The following is a 16984-nucleotide window of genomic DNA, read 5'->3' on the forward strand; positions in this document are numbered from 1 at the left end:
ATTTTTCTTGAAGTTTATGCAAAGATTACCTCACTTTACCTTGCTTCCGAAGGGCGATCGCTAAGCGGATGTTTGGTATAAATCAAATTTCACCAAACCTTTAGAAAAGTCGTTGACAAAAACATTTTGCCGATGGTGGTAATGACGACGCCTATGATTTACGAAAAATTGAGGTTTACCTCTATGGCTTGGAATAAAGTGATTTTCTAAAGCGATAACAACCGTTTCGGTAGCCGTTGGGCAAAAAACAGTTCGAGTTAACAGTGTTGAGTGCGAGTTATCTATAGCAATTTATCATTACGTGGGAACAGACCAAAGAAACCGTTCGAGTTAACCATGTGTTCGAGCTATCCGTGGGCGAGTTATCCATGTTTGACTGTATCTATTTTTGAAATATTAACGTTTCATGAAACCATTTGCTGACATCGCCTTATAACTATCTCTTCAAAACCAAAAAGATACAAAAAATATACAGTAAGTATACGTAAAGATAGATTTACATAGACTAGTAACTTAGATATGAACATCTCTAGAGAGCTGTAATAGACTTACCTTTTCTCTACACTTGGATACTGGTCAAGCCTCATGATGGTACCTTGTGAGAGCTCCTTTAGCAGTGGTATAGCCCAGCCATATACCTACACATACAATAACTATAACAATGTGGGTTATTCATATAACAGCTCCTTAAAAAACAGTTGTAACACTATACCTCTCAGAGTGACTGACTTGGCAACAAATGTCCTCACAATTGCACTATTCAAAGTCCTCTATTTAAACATCTGTCATATTTGTTTTTCTTAACCTCCCCAACAATAGATCTACTATCCTACCAACTGGAATAGGCCCCTCACACCATTCTAGAAGCCCAGATCTTTGGCTCAAAGATATCATGTCATAAGTTCTGATGTTCATCGATTGGGTAGACTGCTCTGCCCAGAATAGCTCATTAACCTATAAAAAAACTTGCTGCATCACAGTGTTTTGATGAGTATCTTCTCGACCCTGTAGCCAGCCAGTGAGATTGAACAGTCAGATATAAAAGATTTTTAACAAGTGAGTAGGGAGGAAAGTGGAGTGATTCATTGTAACACAGGAGAAACTTAGAAAATCCCACTGGAGTTGCGCTCATTTGGAGACAAAATCAAAATAATGTGACTGAATGTCCTTGTGAGTTTAGAAAAGAATAAATCTTCCATGAAATGAAACCTTGTCACTAGTAAATGATGAATGTCAATACAGACGGTTCCTAACCTACGAACGAGTTACGTTCCGAACGATTGTTCGTAAGGTGAATTTGTTCGTAAGTTGCTTCAGTGCTATATTTTGTATTATAATTTATGTTTAAGGCCTATATACATGTAAGTATATTGAAGGTTTATATAAGTATGCTTAAGGCTTGTATAAGTAACCTGTATTGGTTTGTACTGGAAAAAAATTTAATAAAATGGAGATAATACTTTGGTGGACGCCGGGCCATCACACCGCATTTCGTATTTATTGTATGTCTTGTCCTTTTTATTATATTGTTGTTTTAATTGTTATGCTATCACTTATCGTTGTTGTCTTATTTTTTGTATGTGTTGTCCGTTTATTATATTGTTGTTTCACTCGTTATGCTATTGTTATATCTGATATACCATCATAACACTATCACTTATCGTCACTTAGATTGTTGTCATACCAACGCGCTAGCGGTCCTATTTATTCACCTTGTTAGCCGGTGTTCTTACCGTTTGCCGTTAGCCGGAACGGTTGATATTATTGTATATAAATGAGTGCGCTCATTTAGTTGAGCAGAGCAGATAGCCCTACGCTCCTCGGCTAGTGAAATTTCCTTCGCTAATTAAAAGCTGGATGAAACAAACTACACGCACTCTCTTCTCTTTATTTATTAGTAGAGATCGTGCCAAGTAAAGGCCGGCAAATCTCTTTACAATACGTATGTAAAGTTCAAACAAAGTTCAAACAAATAATTCGAAAGTTATTCGAGTTACGAACAACGGTACATACGTTCGTATGTACCGTTGTTCGTAACTCGAATTTTTGTAAGTAGGGAACCGTCTGTAGTATAGACTTGGATAAGACCTGATCTAGACAATATCATGTCAACAGTACACAAGCGTAACAAGTGGGAAATCACAGCCCAATTTGAAAAACATTTTTAAAGTAGCATGCTGAACTTCAGTACCCTATAACTCAGAAGCCTGATAAGCTAGGCAGATAGACAGCCGTTTAACGGTATCTAGCAGCATGTTATATACAAGCTTTTTAGCTGAATGATGAGTCTGTGATGCTTTAAAAAACTCAAACAATTGTGTCTCGAGGTATGTTGGCTTTTTTGGTTATTTCCAAACTTCAATCTTTGTAAATAATGAAACCTAAGGTCATCAACACACCTTACAAAGTTGCTTGTAGAGCCGCCCGTCAGAACCAATGCAAAAGACGATTTTGGGCTCTTCACACCCCAACACGTTTACACACTTGTGAGTATCTGTAGAGTTACGGCGCATCAGTGTAGTCACAGGAGGGTCTGACCTGTTAGATATACTAAACTTAGAAATATGCTTTACTTTCATGAATTTACATACATTGTATGCTACACATTTCTTCCTTACAATACTGTAGTTTACATATTCACTCACGTCCTTGACAAATTATACTGTGAATTGTCTATAGTTTGGATATATTTTGAAATCATAATTCTAAAACCCAGACTTACCAGCAAAAGTTATATAAAAAAACATAACTTTTTATTAACAGTTTGATTTTATAAATTCAAACTATTTAATGGAGTTATTTCAGTGTCTTAATATTAGGAAACTGTTATGAAAAACTGAATATTCATTAAAGAGGATTGGTTACTTATAGAATACTCTCCAATTACTCGTATGTTGGGACAGGTGTATGTTGAGGTATGACAGTATATGTGTGCATGATTTGTATCACATACATGCACATAACAGATGGACAAAAAATAATACTTCAGTATGGAGATAGCATTAGATAGGAGTGAACTCATAAAATTAGTCAATTTTGTTAGAGTTTTTTTCTTCTCGTGGGCAAATATATTTCAGAAATATTTTCATTATGTTTAACATTCACTTCACTATTTTGGTCATAATTCAAAAGCGGTTTGTTTGATTTTTATGAACCTTTAATAAAATTACAAAATAGAAAGTTATCTACAAAATGACATCAATAATGACTAGACTACATTATTATGTACTCTATTCATTATTAAAGCATAAAAGATTTTTTGCTGTTTTCTTTTCATACTGGCCTGCTCACTATAACCAGAATGGGTAGAAACAAGGAAAAAGAAGATATAGACGTGTAATTAAAAAGAGAAGAAAAAAATGATTAGGGAGAGGATAGAAAAAAGAAAAGAAGGAATGAAGGAGAGATAATCATAAAGAAGGATGATGATAACAAAGAGAAGGGAAGGGGAGCGGGTTTGGGAAAGAAAAGGTGTTATGAAGAGGGTGATGGAAGGAAGAGTGGTAACGGAAAAAAGAGAGGAAACTATGGGGGAGAAGGAAGAGAAAAATGGAAGATGGGAAACAGGATTGAAAAAAGTGTGATAAGTAAATTTTCTCCAATTACTACTTATATTACTTATATACTTGCCTGCTCACTATAACCAGAATGGGTAGAAACGAGGAAAATGAAGATATAGAAGTACAATTGAAAAGGGATGAGGGATGGAAAACGAAGGATTAAAGGGATGGAAAAATAAAGATAAGGGAAGAAAGAGAAACACAAAGAATATTAAAGATAACAAGGAAGAGGGAAAGGAAGCGGAGTTGAGAAAAAATGGTGGTATTAAGAAGGTGACGGAAGAAAGAGCAGTAAAGGAAAGAGGAGAGGAAACAATGTGGGACAAAAAGAGAAAAATTGAGATGAAAGAGATGGGTGGGGAAAGAGAAAGGTGGGAAAAGGATAAGAATGAAGGGAAAAAAGATACAGGACAAGGTGTGGAGAAAGGGAACTTACTACAGGCTATAAAATACATAATAGTGCAATTAACCATCTATAAATGTTGAAAAAAACATAATCAGGAGTTAAACTAAGAGCTTTAAGCATAGCAATTCTTCATCTACTGTAGCTACTCATAAATCACTATTTATATAACTAGTTAGGCTAACGTATATAGAAATCATAAGAAGCCAGTGCATATGGCAAACTGTCTAGTCTACTATTCCTACCAAGGTCTCTTCGTGAGATGAAAATCATGCAAGGTCAGTGGCAGCATTCTTGAGAGCAAAGACTATTGGAATGTTGTGAGAATGTTTCTTGGCAGACCTGATAACAAGCACTTTCAGGGTGTCTAGTAGAGGAGACAACTCCATTGACAATCTTGCAGTCATCCGACACATGTGTGGCAAAAACTTATGCCCGCAAATTTCCAAGAATGCACTTTTAAATGGCACAAATGCTAAGTGGTAGGACTAGATTATAGGTGCTTGAGATTGACCAAAAAGATTACCAAAGCTTGCAGGGAATCTGAACCTGTGAATCCTCAACACATTATAAAGAAAAACAAAGACAATAATACACAGCATCTGTTGGATAACAATTGAAAATAATCTGTTTTGTTTCATGCATGCAGCACTAATGAACCTCACAACGCAACTGATAACTCATCAGTTGCGTTGATGAATTATCAGTTGCGCTACAACTTCAAAAACTGAGTGATGCTGTACGACATGACTGCAAGGCAAATTACAATAAAAAGATGAGCAAACAATAAAATGCGTGAAGAATTACGACATTGCGATGGAATCAAAATGCAAGCAAACTGTTAAAATGCTGAAATCTATGTGTAATCATTACCCATCACGATCCAAACTGAAAGAATAAATTTTACATAATCCTATTAAGAGTGCTGTGGATATACTACTACAGTTTTGAAAGTAAAATGTTTAACAAATCTACTAGTCTACATATATATATCTCAAAGTAAGTCGTATATCGTGTGTCAAGTGTCTGCATTCGGGCTATAGATATAGCTATAGGCACGCTGGTTTTTTACTAATGTGGCCACACTTTATGGCGCCCTTGTTAAGAAATATTTTTCACAAAGTTCAATTACTATATCTGGAGTCAAGGCCTAGTCTTCCCGCGTGGACAATTACATCGTCTCCGTAGAGTAGGAGTGTCACCGTATTCAAAGTTTTTATGGATAGCTTCTGGTGTGCCACAGTAATCTTTGTTAAACACACACACTTCTATGCAATAATTGTTATTATTAATTCTACATATTCAAGATTTTTATCCTGATTTCTCAGATCGTATTAAGTGCATCATTACCGTAGCAAAACGAACTTAATTTAGCTATTATTTGCTATTTATTTCACATTTACGTCTAAACCTTTTTATAATCGCTTTATTTTTTTTAATTTATTTGACCTGCATGAAACATTCTCATGATATGAGGAAACATGAGTTTAAAAGTTGTTTGACAAAGTTTGAAAACTTTTACAGTTGATTTTATTTTCTATTAAATTATTTCAACTAACACTTTTCTCATGATATGTACAGTAGTTTGAAAGTTAGAATGGCAAATGTTCTTATATGTTAAATACAAATCAACTTTTACTAGCTGTGCTACCGGGCAATGCCCGGTAGCACAGCTAATAAAAGTACAATTCTATGGCAGTCACAGCTAGCAAAAACTTTTCTAACAATGGGCTATGATGTCATAACGTTACTCCAACAATCAATTTGTGTAGCTGTGCGGATTTCAAATGAGCAAGATGGGTTTTAACGTGGCTGTCTACGCTGTCTCTCCTCTGTTACTGATACTCTATATGATGATACTACAAGTTATAGTAGCAGCAGTTTTTACTCTAGTGCTAAATTTGCTGGCTTGGGTCATCCTTCCAATCACCCTCCTCTATGTCATACCTTGGTAAGTTTAGATAACATATATAATAACTTTATGTTGTGCTACATACCAACTGCTTCTAGTTTCTCTTCAACTTAACATTTAGCAAACTTTTTTAAGCTTCATGAGCAAGTTTACAATTCACGGATTGACATTAGATGAACCTATGCTAGTTTTATGGTTGTAATACTAAAGAGGGAGTTATGTTATGACTTGAAGTAACACATGATGATGCAATGGGCGTACGAAACATCACTACTTGTTGCCATATCCTTTCTAGAAAACAGGGAAGGCAGTTGGGTATATTTATGATACAGGCAAACACACCAATATTACCAACTCACAAAATGCTTTTATTACAGGTATATAGAAGAGTTGATATCAGGAGCTGTTTCTCAGCTAAGAAGAGATGTGAGAAAAAACTCAGGAAAAGCTAAGTTCAGCAAATCTCTTAGACTCAGGATTCCTGATTCAAAGTTGGAGGTTATTAAGGAAGAGGACCCGCAGGATCAGGAAATAGTCTGTGAGTTGAAAAACACATGAACAAGAGTTATGGTTACCAGGATATAGTTCTATATTCAACATTTTAATAATTACTTTGAAGTTTATATATAATTTGCTTATATAAAGGGTTCAAATCTGTATCGATTACTTGAGCTTATTGCCCATTTGTAAAAACTATTTTTAAGAGGAGCCGTTGTTGAGGTCAAAGTACAAGTTAACCCAACTTTTTTGGAATATAACTCTTTCAACCAATAATAAGCTTGTGGTAATATAAATGTTGAGCTAAGTACCTTTTGCCAGTTTCATTTCTTGTCTGTTGTTTTGGTATGAAACTGATATAAGATTTACCACAATATTTTTATTTATGGAAAATTCTAAGAACTTTGTGTCTTCCTGCGGAGAACTTAATATTTTCATACCTTGTGGTGATTTCAGGCTTTAGTTCAGTTTGGAGTGAGCTGCAGGAAAACAGACCTAGTATGAGAAGAGAGGAAGATTCAAGTATGTCATATTTATCATTATATTGTTATCTTATTATTTTTATTAAGAGTTCATTGAGAAGTTATGATTTTGGCAGCAGTAACATGTCAAGTTATGAATGTTAATAGCAAGATAGAAGTGCCTTTATGTGATTGGTCGAAACTATGTAATGGCAGGATGGAACTTTTTGTTAACTAACCTCCGACAAACAAGCAATTTTAATCCCTTCCTCTCGAGCCTCAAGCAACACCTCCTTGATACACTCGAATAGTTGTTGTGTATTTTTCACTTACATGTAAATAATTTCACTCACTGCTAACTAGGGCCCAGAACCATGACTAGTTATGCTACTGCACATGTGGAAGTTACAAAACATTTTTAATATTTTGTACAGGAAGAGCTAAGACAAGATCACTAATGAACATGACAGCCATAGAAATGTACAATCATGGTGCAGAACCTGCTAATATTTATGCAAGTGATATAAAGGCTGATGAAGTAGGTGATGCAGGAAGTCCTGATGGAGTATTGAATCAAGAAAAGAATCTAAATAACGCGAATGAGTTTAAGATGAAACCAAAAGGTTGTGCTGATGCGATTAACAACGAATGTGAGAGTGAGGCGGTGAGTGAGTTGGCAACCATTGAAGACGTGCTGCCTTTAGCATCAGATGACGCTGTCAGTATTCCTAAGAAACGAAAAATGAGACAAACTCTAATGTCATGTTTTGGTTGTTCTTCTTAATTTCATTTGTTCAATTATGAACTTTGGTTAATTCGGACTGCGATACAGAGCCAAATACATTATTATGTTATTGTTGCCAAAAAAGAGTTGTGTCTGTTCACATTTAGTGAACTGATGTCATAGAAATATACATACCTGTTCAGGTGGCAGATATTTTCTCATACCTCCAATATTGCGCAGCTTTCGAGATTTAGATATCTAAAGGGTATCATTCCTGAAAGGGCTGCAGTGTCACTCCTCAGTATTAGTCATGGTTTTATAGACAGAACCAAGTCATGAGAAAACAATTAGTTTCTATTAATTTAAAAGTATGGCTACTTGTTTGATGGATAAACTATTTGTTTATCCATCAAACAAGTAGTTTTTAAAGCCAATGGTCTAAGAGTAAGAGTTGTACTACCCTGCATCACGTTGTATATTTATTTCATCCATCATAATGGTCTTCATCATGTTCAGAATACATCCTTCAAGCTCTAACAACTTGTATAAAAAGTATATTATTTGAGCTTATTTATTATTAAGTTTTGCTCAGCTAAATAGTGTTTGTACGCTAATATTTACTACTTCAGCAGAGCATATAAAAGAGGTCAGAAAGCTATTGAAAAGCCAGAAGAAGATGAAATAATTTTATACGCAACTAAAATTAAATGAGCTATTTGGTAACCAATGAAATACTACTTCCAAGTTATTTTAATATTTTTATTATCTCTGTCTATTTAATGATATTTCTTTCATAATCAGTCAAGTCAGCTATCAAATGAACAACGTTTTAGGAATTGTCTCCACCTTGAACTCCTCCTGCCATCACTCTTTTACGCGTTGAAAAAACAAGCTTGTTTTCATCAACCATTCACTAGAAACTACAGGCTACTGCCCCCTTAGATGCCACCTCATGAAGCAGAGCTAGATCATGCTTGAGATTTTGGGATTTTGTATCTTGGAGTTTTGCAGATGGCTAAATGCTATCGGATATTTATCAAAATTACAAGCCAGTCAAATTAATCAATTAAAGTTGAGCAGTACTTCAAGAAGCCAATATAGTAAAGTATTGGCAAAATTATAGTGGTAAAATCTAGGTCAGGATATTTACAAAGCAAATTTTAGTTTATTATCATGAAATGCATTTAAAGTGCAAACATAAGAAATTACAACAAAAAATCATAATTATGGAGTTGCCTGCCTTTATAAAGATAAACTTGTAGCAAATTAAGAATTTTTAGAAAAATTGTTACCCAAAATGAAAAACTAGCATCACAGAAAAAGTATAATTAATTATGAGAAAATCAAAAAGTACCAGGGGCAGTTTTACTGTCTAAGATAATCAACTTATTGCTATGAAGCAGCAGCAACATTTTTGCCTTTTTGTAATGAGAGCTGTAAGAAAAGCAATAACTCAACTAAAGGAAAGGCTGCCAGCCACAGAAGAGTTTAGCAAGATTACACGGATCAGTAGCCTGCTGGATGAGGTAGTTAACTTGCCCGCTAACACTGAGCTGTGAGTTCTGCTCGTAACCCTGCAACTTGTGTCTCACCTTGAGAAGAGCATTTGCTGCCTGCTGATGCTTACTCGTGTTTTGGTCAGTGTTTCCTATCATCCTATCTTCATCAGTGATAGCCTCTGTGAGTGTTGTACTGTCTAAATACAACTCAACATTATTAACAACATTCTAGTTATATTACCAGTTGAGTAAATTGTTGTAAAACTTACAATAGGAAGCAGAAGCAACTCAGCATGTATTTATATAAAGTACAGTCAAACATGGATAACTCGTCCACGGATAGCTCGAACACATGGTTAATTCGAACATTTCCTTTGGTCCGTTCCCACGTAATGATAAATTGCTATAGATAACTCGAACTCAACACTGTTAATTCGAACTGTTTTTTTGCCCAACGGCTACCGAAACGGTTGTTATCGCTTTAGAAAATCACTTTATTCAAAGCCATAGAGGTAAACTTCATCTTTTCGTAATTCATAAGCGTCGTTATTACCACCATCGGCAAAATATTTTTGTCAACGGCTTTTCTAAAAGTTTGGTAAATTTGATTAATACTGCGATACGATGAATAGCACGGGCTAGCCGGGTCACGCGCGCAAGGATTTTCGCCACGCACATACAAAACAAAAATCGCATGTTGTTTTGTATGTGCGTGGCGAAAATTCTTGAGTGCGTGACCCGGCTAGCCCGTGATGAACAGTTTTCCGACGTTGATTCCGTGTTGAATCAACGTCGGAATGTTAAATGTTTAAAACGTCTTAAAATTTTTTGTAATTAAACGTATACGTTGTCTGAGCTACAAAAAACTATTCATCGTTTGACCTAAACACAGAATACGTGTGTACATTCAATAAGTATCTATTAAAAAAGCGTGAGTGATATAGAATGTACCGTAAAACCTCGTAAAACTTCTAATTGAACTGCCTCGGAGTGTTGCTCTTAACGAGTCCCAGGTAAAGTAAGGTAATCTGCATAAACTTCAAGAAAAAACGGCAAAATTGATGGTGGGTAAAACCCCAAAAGAAAAAAATGTCTTTTCTTTTGAGCATTTCAACAACGATCAAGTTTTGCCAATGTCAATCTGAAAAACGTCCTGGCAATAACATCACCTCAAACAACAAACCAATCTCAAGTGATAGAAAAATCTCTATACTTTTTCATGAAAACGTTTTAAACTTTACATTAGAAGCATTTAATTTGAAACAAGCCATTTGTGCTTTTGATTTATATTATAGTTTGTATATGTACATGTATCTACTAATAAATAAGTAAATATATGGACTTGTGACAGTGCTCTGATAACTTGAACGCTCTGATAATTCGAACACTTTTGCTCGGTCCCTTGAAGTTCGAGTTATCCATGTTTGACTGTAGCTAGTTAACCTAAAGTATGTTATTGATTGGCTAATCTTTGTAGAATATGATGATCTGATGATTACAACTTTTAAATCTCTTGAATGGATGGTGACACTTACTAGAAGTTACTGACTGGCTAACAATGCTGGTGTCAGTTCTTGCTTGTTTCTTCTGTTTCTCTTGTAACTTTTCAGCAGAGAGGGTCCAGTCAAGGAGAGGATCATCTATTAGAACTTGCAATATTGTACTGATAATCCTGTCAGAACTCCTCAATACTGTAAGCGTCTTCTCACAGCACCTGCAAAAGAAATAGAAATACAGCGATACCTCAACATACAAATGCCCCACATATGAGAAAATCGAAAGATGAGCAGACTTTCAAGCAAGTCACTGCTAGTCTGAAGTCATATCCCTTCAGATCCGAGAAAACTTTGAGATACGATCATATGATCAAAAGAACTCCATACTGTACTGTACATAAATTATGTAACAGTTTATTGCAGACCGTAATTGTTTAGCTTCATGACGGTAGGTACCGAATTACAACAATGACAAACAATTTTTCATCATAATACACTATGTTGTTTTTAGGTGTTTTTTTAAATGTATGGGAACGGGAAATTGCATTTGGTTATTTTATATAGGAAATACTGCAATGAAACCCAAGCGCATTGGCATACGAGCTCAGTCCCAGAATGCATCAAGCTCGTATGTCAAGGGATGACTGTGCCTAATTTACTCATAATGTTAAAGTGTAAAAAGATTTCAGCCAATGCAGCTTTATTTAGTTTTATTACAAAAAACACAAATATCCAACTATCTAGTAGTCACTAAGTATTACTGAAACCATCCAACAAAGAAACAAGAAAGAAGAGTGTGATGGAATGAATCTACAGGGATTAAACTGCTTGAGGAGGTTTTACATCAAACATGCCATAATGCATATCTGAGGCCATAGAAATGACAGTTAAAAAGAGAAGGAATGGAGGTATTAAATATGTGGTCTTGCGATTTAAATACTAAAGAGTCGAGGAGTTGTTTTACTATAATAAAAATGGTCACTTTTGTGAGTAATAAAACCTCACCACTTGTCAGTATTGAAGAGGAAACAACTCAAATTTAGTCTATTCACTCCGTTATACTGCTAAGTTGGCTATAAAATCATAAATTAATGAAATGGGGAGTCTACATGGCTTTAATCAAAGTATTAGAAATGATAAGCATTAATGCATGAGGGAGACTCTTACAAACTCTTTTACAGGCAATGTTTTTATTGTAGCTCACAGTCTAGTCTAGTGTAGTAGTCCTCAAATAGAAAAGAGAAAACGCCAGTAGGGAGAGGAAGGGAGGTTACATCACCACCCATACTAAATCATAGCTTAAGATTTCAAAAGTCAAATATATAATACATAAAGTGTATGAGCAACAAGAAACACACAAAACAACAATTTTTTATATACTCTCAGTTACAGGAAATATGCCTATGCTGCTCACTTAATTCTTTTGCTACCGTAAGTCGATGTATCGGCTTTCACGGGAATATAAGTATGATGTATTGGCTTATCAATAGGGTTTCACTTTTCTTTTCATTACGAAGCCCACACAGTAGCTAGACCAATCAAATTTTTTCTCCAATGAAACAACCTTGCTGCCAATCACGTGCAACCAATAGAAATGTTTTTGGCTCAACAATTCCATTTCTAATTATTTTTCAAAACGGGAAAACCAGATCGTTATCGTCATGGTAATAAGAAGCACATCGCGTTCATTCAGGCCAGAAAAAAGCGCCAGAAAATTTGTGAGAGTGGGATTCACTAAACCATTTTATACTTATCTTGTAGAGAATTTTCTTCTGAATAAGATCCATTTTACAGTAAACGATATCTGTTTTGATTCTCGAGACATTGCATAAATACTAGCACTATATCAATTTTCCGAAAGTCCGTTTGAATAAATTTGGGCAGAATAATCGTTCGGTCAAAACTTAATGTGGTAGCGGAAGAGTTAATAGGTCAATAATTAGCTGGTATGTAAAGTACAAGTGACCTGCCTCATTTAGACAGAAATGGCACAGAGACTGACAAAACTGAATTTAGAAATAGTGCAAACTTTACCTCCTAAAAGCACCGTCCACCCCAGTTGGGCCGAACCCGTCCACAATATCTCTAGAGAGTCGAAATGGAATAGTTTCAGGAATTGGCAAGACCTTACCACGGTCAAAGGCTACACCAAAGTCTATGTGTATCAGCTCCCCTGTCTTCTCATCAAGTAACATATTGTTAGTATGTCGATCACCAATTCCTAACACATAGCCAACTGAAAAAATTTAGATGGCGTGTGTGAGGTGCATGAATCTGACAGATATCTGTTGCGTGCTTAAGCGATATAGGATCTTGCGAAACAATTAAATGTATATATACTGTAAAATTATAGAAGTATTTATAAGTCAATATGATTCTAATGAATGTTTATACAATAGGCGCTATTACAACACAAATTATCCATTCTGAGGACATTCACATTATAGGGATTTTACGTTATACAAACAATAGAATACATGTAAAATGCCTAATCCAATCCAATATCGTACAGAGAAAAACAACAAAACTTTTCAATTTAATGATTTTACAGTAACTGGTATTATTGTATCAACAAATATTTTCTTTTTTATCACTTTAACTTGATTTCAGGGTTCAAATTCATTATGCAATGCTATGTCCGGGCCCAGGTGTTATCGGAACAATTAAAGTTCTGAGAAACCACGATCCAACGGTAAATAAGAGTTGGACTGAAAAATCCAACAAGGAAACAGACACTACTTGGAAACTGCTCAATATCCACAAAGAAGTTTACCCGAAGTCTGATAGTGATAAGGTTATACCTTAGTAAAAATGATGGGCATGTGGCTCAAAAACTAACAGCAGATAGCAAAAGAAGAAAAGAAAGCATGGCCACCATAAACAAGTTGCGAGCTGAATTCAAGTCGATCGCTGTGCCAATGGGACCACACATTGATGATAAGGAACCTGACTGGCACACCAAAACTCTTTTGTGGTAAGCACATCCCCAAGCAGCGCAGTAGCAAGCTCTCCTCAAGTAATCAACTGAGAATTGAGTCACAAAAATCGATCCTAAATATCAACTAAAAGGATGCATCAGAGACCATCCAACACACCAGTGGGTACAATAACACTTGCACATTAACTGTGGCTTACACAATTACTGGTAACAATTAAAAAACATCCGTTGCATGAAAATGCACTATTGGGAATGGCAAAAATCCTAAGGCAAGTGTTCAAACCACCAGGTCTCTGGTAAGAGACACGTGTATGAGCATATGTTACCACCCATGCAAGTTAAAGAGAGGAGAGGAAACAATTTATTTCAATCATATATAAATATCTATACTCAGGTCTGAGAGTTGTTATGAAACCGAAATTATTACGATACCCACCCATAGAGGAGGTTGCTACTGATTGGCTATAGCTGTGTCGAGCATTTAGCCATGATTCCGCCTCTTTGAATCTTTCAAAAAAGAAATGTCGTAAAACTGGAGGGAGATTCTTACAGATATCAAGGTAGGCTCTTGTAAATTCTTCATCACTCCACGATCGCTTGAAAGCCTTCATCTGTGAAAAACACAAAGCGGCTAAAAGAAACAAGATTGTAAAGATGGCTGCCTCTGTATTAAAACAGTTCAGTCTATTGAAATAGACTACACGGAGTAAAACATCTTGTTTCTTTACCAAAATTTTATTAGAAAGTTTGCTTACAACTGATCCTAATAAAACCATTTACTATAAATACCTAACAGAGACGTTCACCGTCTCCTCCTTATACTTAAACCTGGATGGTTTATAAAAGTTCAATGGAATACAATGTCTGATTAAAAATAGCATTGTTACACTGGAAATAATGTTAAGTTGAAAGCAAATCTAATGTTTGTTCCAATCCATCGTCATGGTTACGCAATCATTTCTCTTTAGTATAGAAAAACTTAAAAATTTGCAATATAAATCCCCAACCTCTGAGCTGAACATGAGAGAAAGAAGAACAATGTAAATTTTAAAATATTACCATGGTAGGAAACTAATTGATGATATCACCTTATAATTATCTCTCTGAAACCAATGAGATACAAAAAACCTATATTTGACCGCTACTATAACAGAAAGGTTGAAAAATAGTGGAGAAGAAGAAGATATAAAATGTAGAACAATTAAAAAGGGATGAGGGAGGAAAAAAGATGATTAAGGAGATGGAAAAATTAGAAGAAGAGATGAAGGAAAGATAATTATAAAGAACAATGATGATAAGGAGTAAGGGAAGCGGAGTTGAAAAAAAAAGGTGTTGTGAGGAGGGTGATGGAAGGAAGAGCGGTAAAGGAAGGAAAAAAGGAAACGATGGGAAAAGAAGAGAGGAATGGAAGATGAGAAACAAGGGTGAGAAAAGGAAGAGAATTGTGTGGGGGACTGAAGATAGATGGAGATGGAAAAGATGGGATAGAAAAGACACAGATAAGTCTAACAATACAAGACCATGAAGATGGCTGCCTCTGCGCAAAACCAATTCAGTCTAATAGAAAAAAATCTTGCTTCTTTTCTAAAAAAGATTTCTAGAGAGTTTGCTTACTTTTAATCCTAATAAAACAGTCAACTAGAAACACCTAACAGACGTCCACTGTCCCGTTATACTTGGACCTTGATAGTTTATAAAAGTTCAATGGAATACTTGATCTGATTGAATATAGCAATATTACATGGGAAATAACATTGAGTTGAGAGCAAATCCGATGTTTGTTCCAATCCATCGCAATAGTCACAACATCATTTCTCTTTGGTAGACAAACATCAGAAATATAATTTCGTATACAACATCTTACATCTGAGCTGAACATGAAAAAAAGAACAATGTCCATTTTTAAAATCTTAACATTGTATAAAAGTAATTGTTAACATCACCTTGGAAATATCTCTCCAAAACTGATAAAATACAAAAAAATAAGTGTATGAACATCTCTAGAGAGGAGTAATAGATCTACCTTTTCTCTACACTTGGATACTGACCAAGCCTCAGGATGGTACCTTGTGTGAGCTCCTTTAGCAGTGGTAGAGCCCAGCCATATACCTACACATACAAGAACTATAACAATGTGGGTTATTCATATAACAGTTCTTTACTGCCTTTATTAACTATTCAATTATATTTGACAATTTCTCATATGATCTTTACATATTCATATACATGTAACAGTTCTTTATATAACAGTTCTAACACTATATCTGTCAGAGTGACTTGGCAACATATGTCTTAACAATTGCACCATTCAAAGTTCTCCATTTGAACAGCCGCTATATTTTTTCTCAAACTCTACGAACAATGGATGTACTGTCTTACCAACTGGAGTAGTCCCCTCACACCATTCTAGAAGCCCAGATCTCTGGCTTAAAGGTATCACTTGGTAAGTTCTGATGTTCATCGATTGGGTAGACTGCTCTGCCCGAAATAGCTCATTAACCAATAAAAAGACTTGCTGCATAACAGCATCTTGACGAGCATCATCTCGACCCTGCAACAAGCCAATGAGATCGCGCAGTCAGATAAATAAGATTTTTAACAAATGGGTAAGGAGGAAACTGGGGGGGGGGGGGTTCCGTCATAAATGAGGAAAAACCTGGAAAGCCCCACAAGAGTCTCGCTCATTTGGAAACAATATCGAAAAAAATGTGATTGTTCATCGTGCGATTAAGAACAGTGCTGTGAAGAGTTTAGTGAAGTGTAAATCTTTCATGTCATGAGAACTTGTCATTAGTATAAACTTGGATGAGATTAGATCTAGGTGAATCTTAGGCAAAATAAGTGGAAAATCATAACCCAATTTAAAAAGGCCTTTTTGAAAGAAACATGCTGAACTTGAAACACCCTATAACTCAAGAATGATCCATTTGGCAGGTGAACAGCCATTACTCTAAAAACTCTATTTAAAGCCATGGCGCTGTACTTTCCAAACTTTTTTTATGACAGTCTATTAGAGGTGGCGTTCAAATAGAGGGTGGCACTTTATTTTTCAAAATAAAGTGCTGTATTAAATGAAATTCGGATAAAATTTATTTTTCCAAAATCCAAAATTTTCGAGTGGCACTTTATTTTTCAAAATAAAGTACAAATAGAAAATTTTGGATTTTGGAAAAATAAATTTTATCCTTTCATCGACGAAGCGATGCCACCTATATTTTGTACTCTTCATCGAGAAAAACAATATTTATGTTGTTGGCCTCAGCATCTTTGCTCAATGATATTTTATATAAGTCAAAGGACGAGCTACTTTGAGTAAAACAAAGACAGTTATTACTTAATAGTTAATTCGTTCATTACTTAGTTTGAAAGCGATGCTTTAAAAGATTTAAGGGAAATCGAAAAACGTTGAAGTTAGAAAACCAACTTCGATACGCAGTAACAATGGCTGCTATTATATCACATGCTATTCCCGAAAAGTATTCTCATCATTCAT

At 35.3% G+C, this 16984-nt stretch overlaps 1 protein-coding gene across 2 annotated transcripts in view; it reads right to left on the minus strand.

The window, feature by feature from the left end:
* Positions 1-16984, minus strand: part of LOC137403895 (serine-protein kinase ATM-like) — a 96479-nt gene that overhangs the window by 63973 nt on the left and 15522 nt on the right. The window contains exons 7-12 of one of the 2 annotated variants that reach the window (XM_068090001.1): positions 15871-16042; positions 15515-15600; positions 13928-14102; positions 12588-12789; positions 10593-10771; positions 8823-9254 (exon numbers count right to left, since the gene is read on the minus strand). In XM_068090001.1, coding sequence (XP_067946102.1) covers positions 9016-9254; positions 10593-10771; positions 12588-12789; positions 13928-14102; positions 15515-15600; positions 15871-16042 — 1053 coding nt within the window. In that variant the 3' untranslated portion in view covers positions 8823-9015. Of the gene's footprint in view, positions 1-8822; positions 9255-10592; positions 10772-12587; positions 12790-13927; positions 14103-15514; positions 15601-15870; positions 16043-16984 lie in introns of those variants that run through there. The other variant, XM_068090002.1, reaches the window with a different exon arrangement.

Source organism: Watersipora subatra, chromosome 9 (assembly GCF_963576615.1).
Source record: "Watersipora subatra chromosome 9, tzWatSuba1.1, whole genome shotgun sequence".
NCBI lineage: Eukaryota > Metazoa > Bryozoa > Gymnolaemata > Cheilostomatida > Watersiporidae > Watersipora > Watersipora subatra.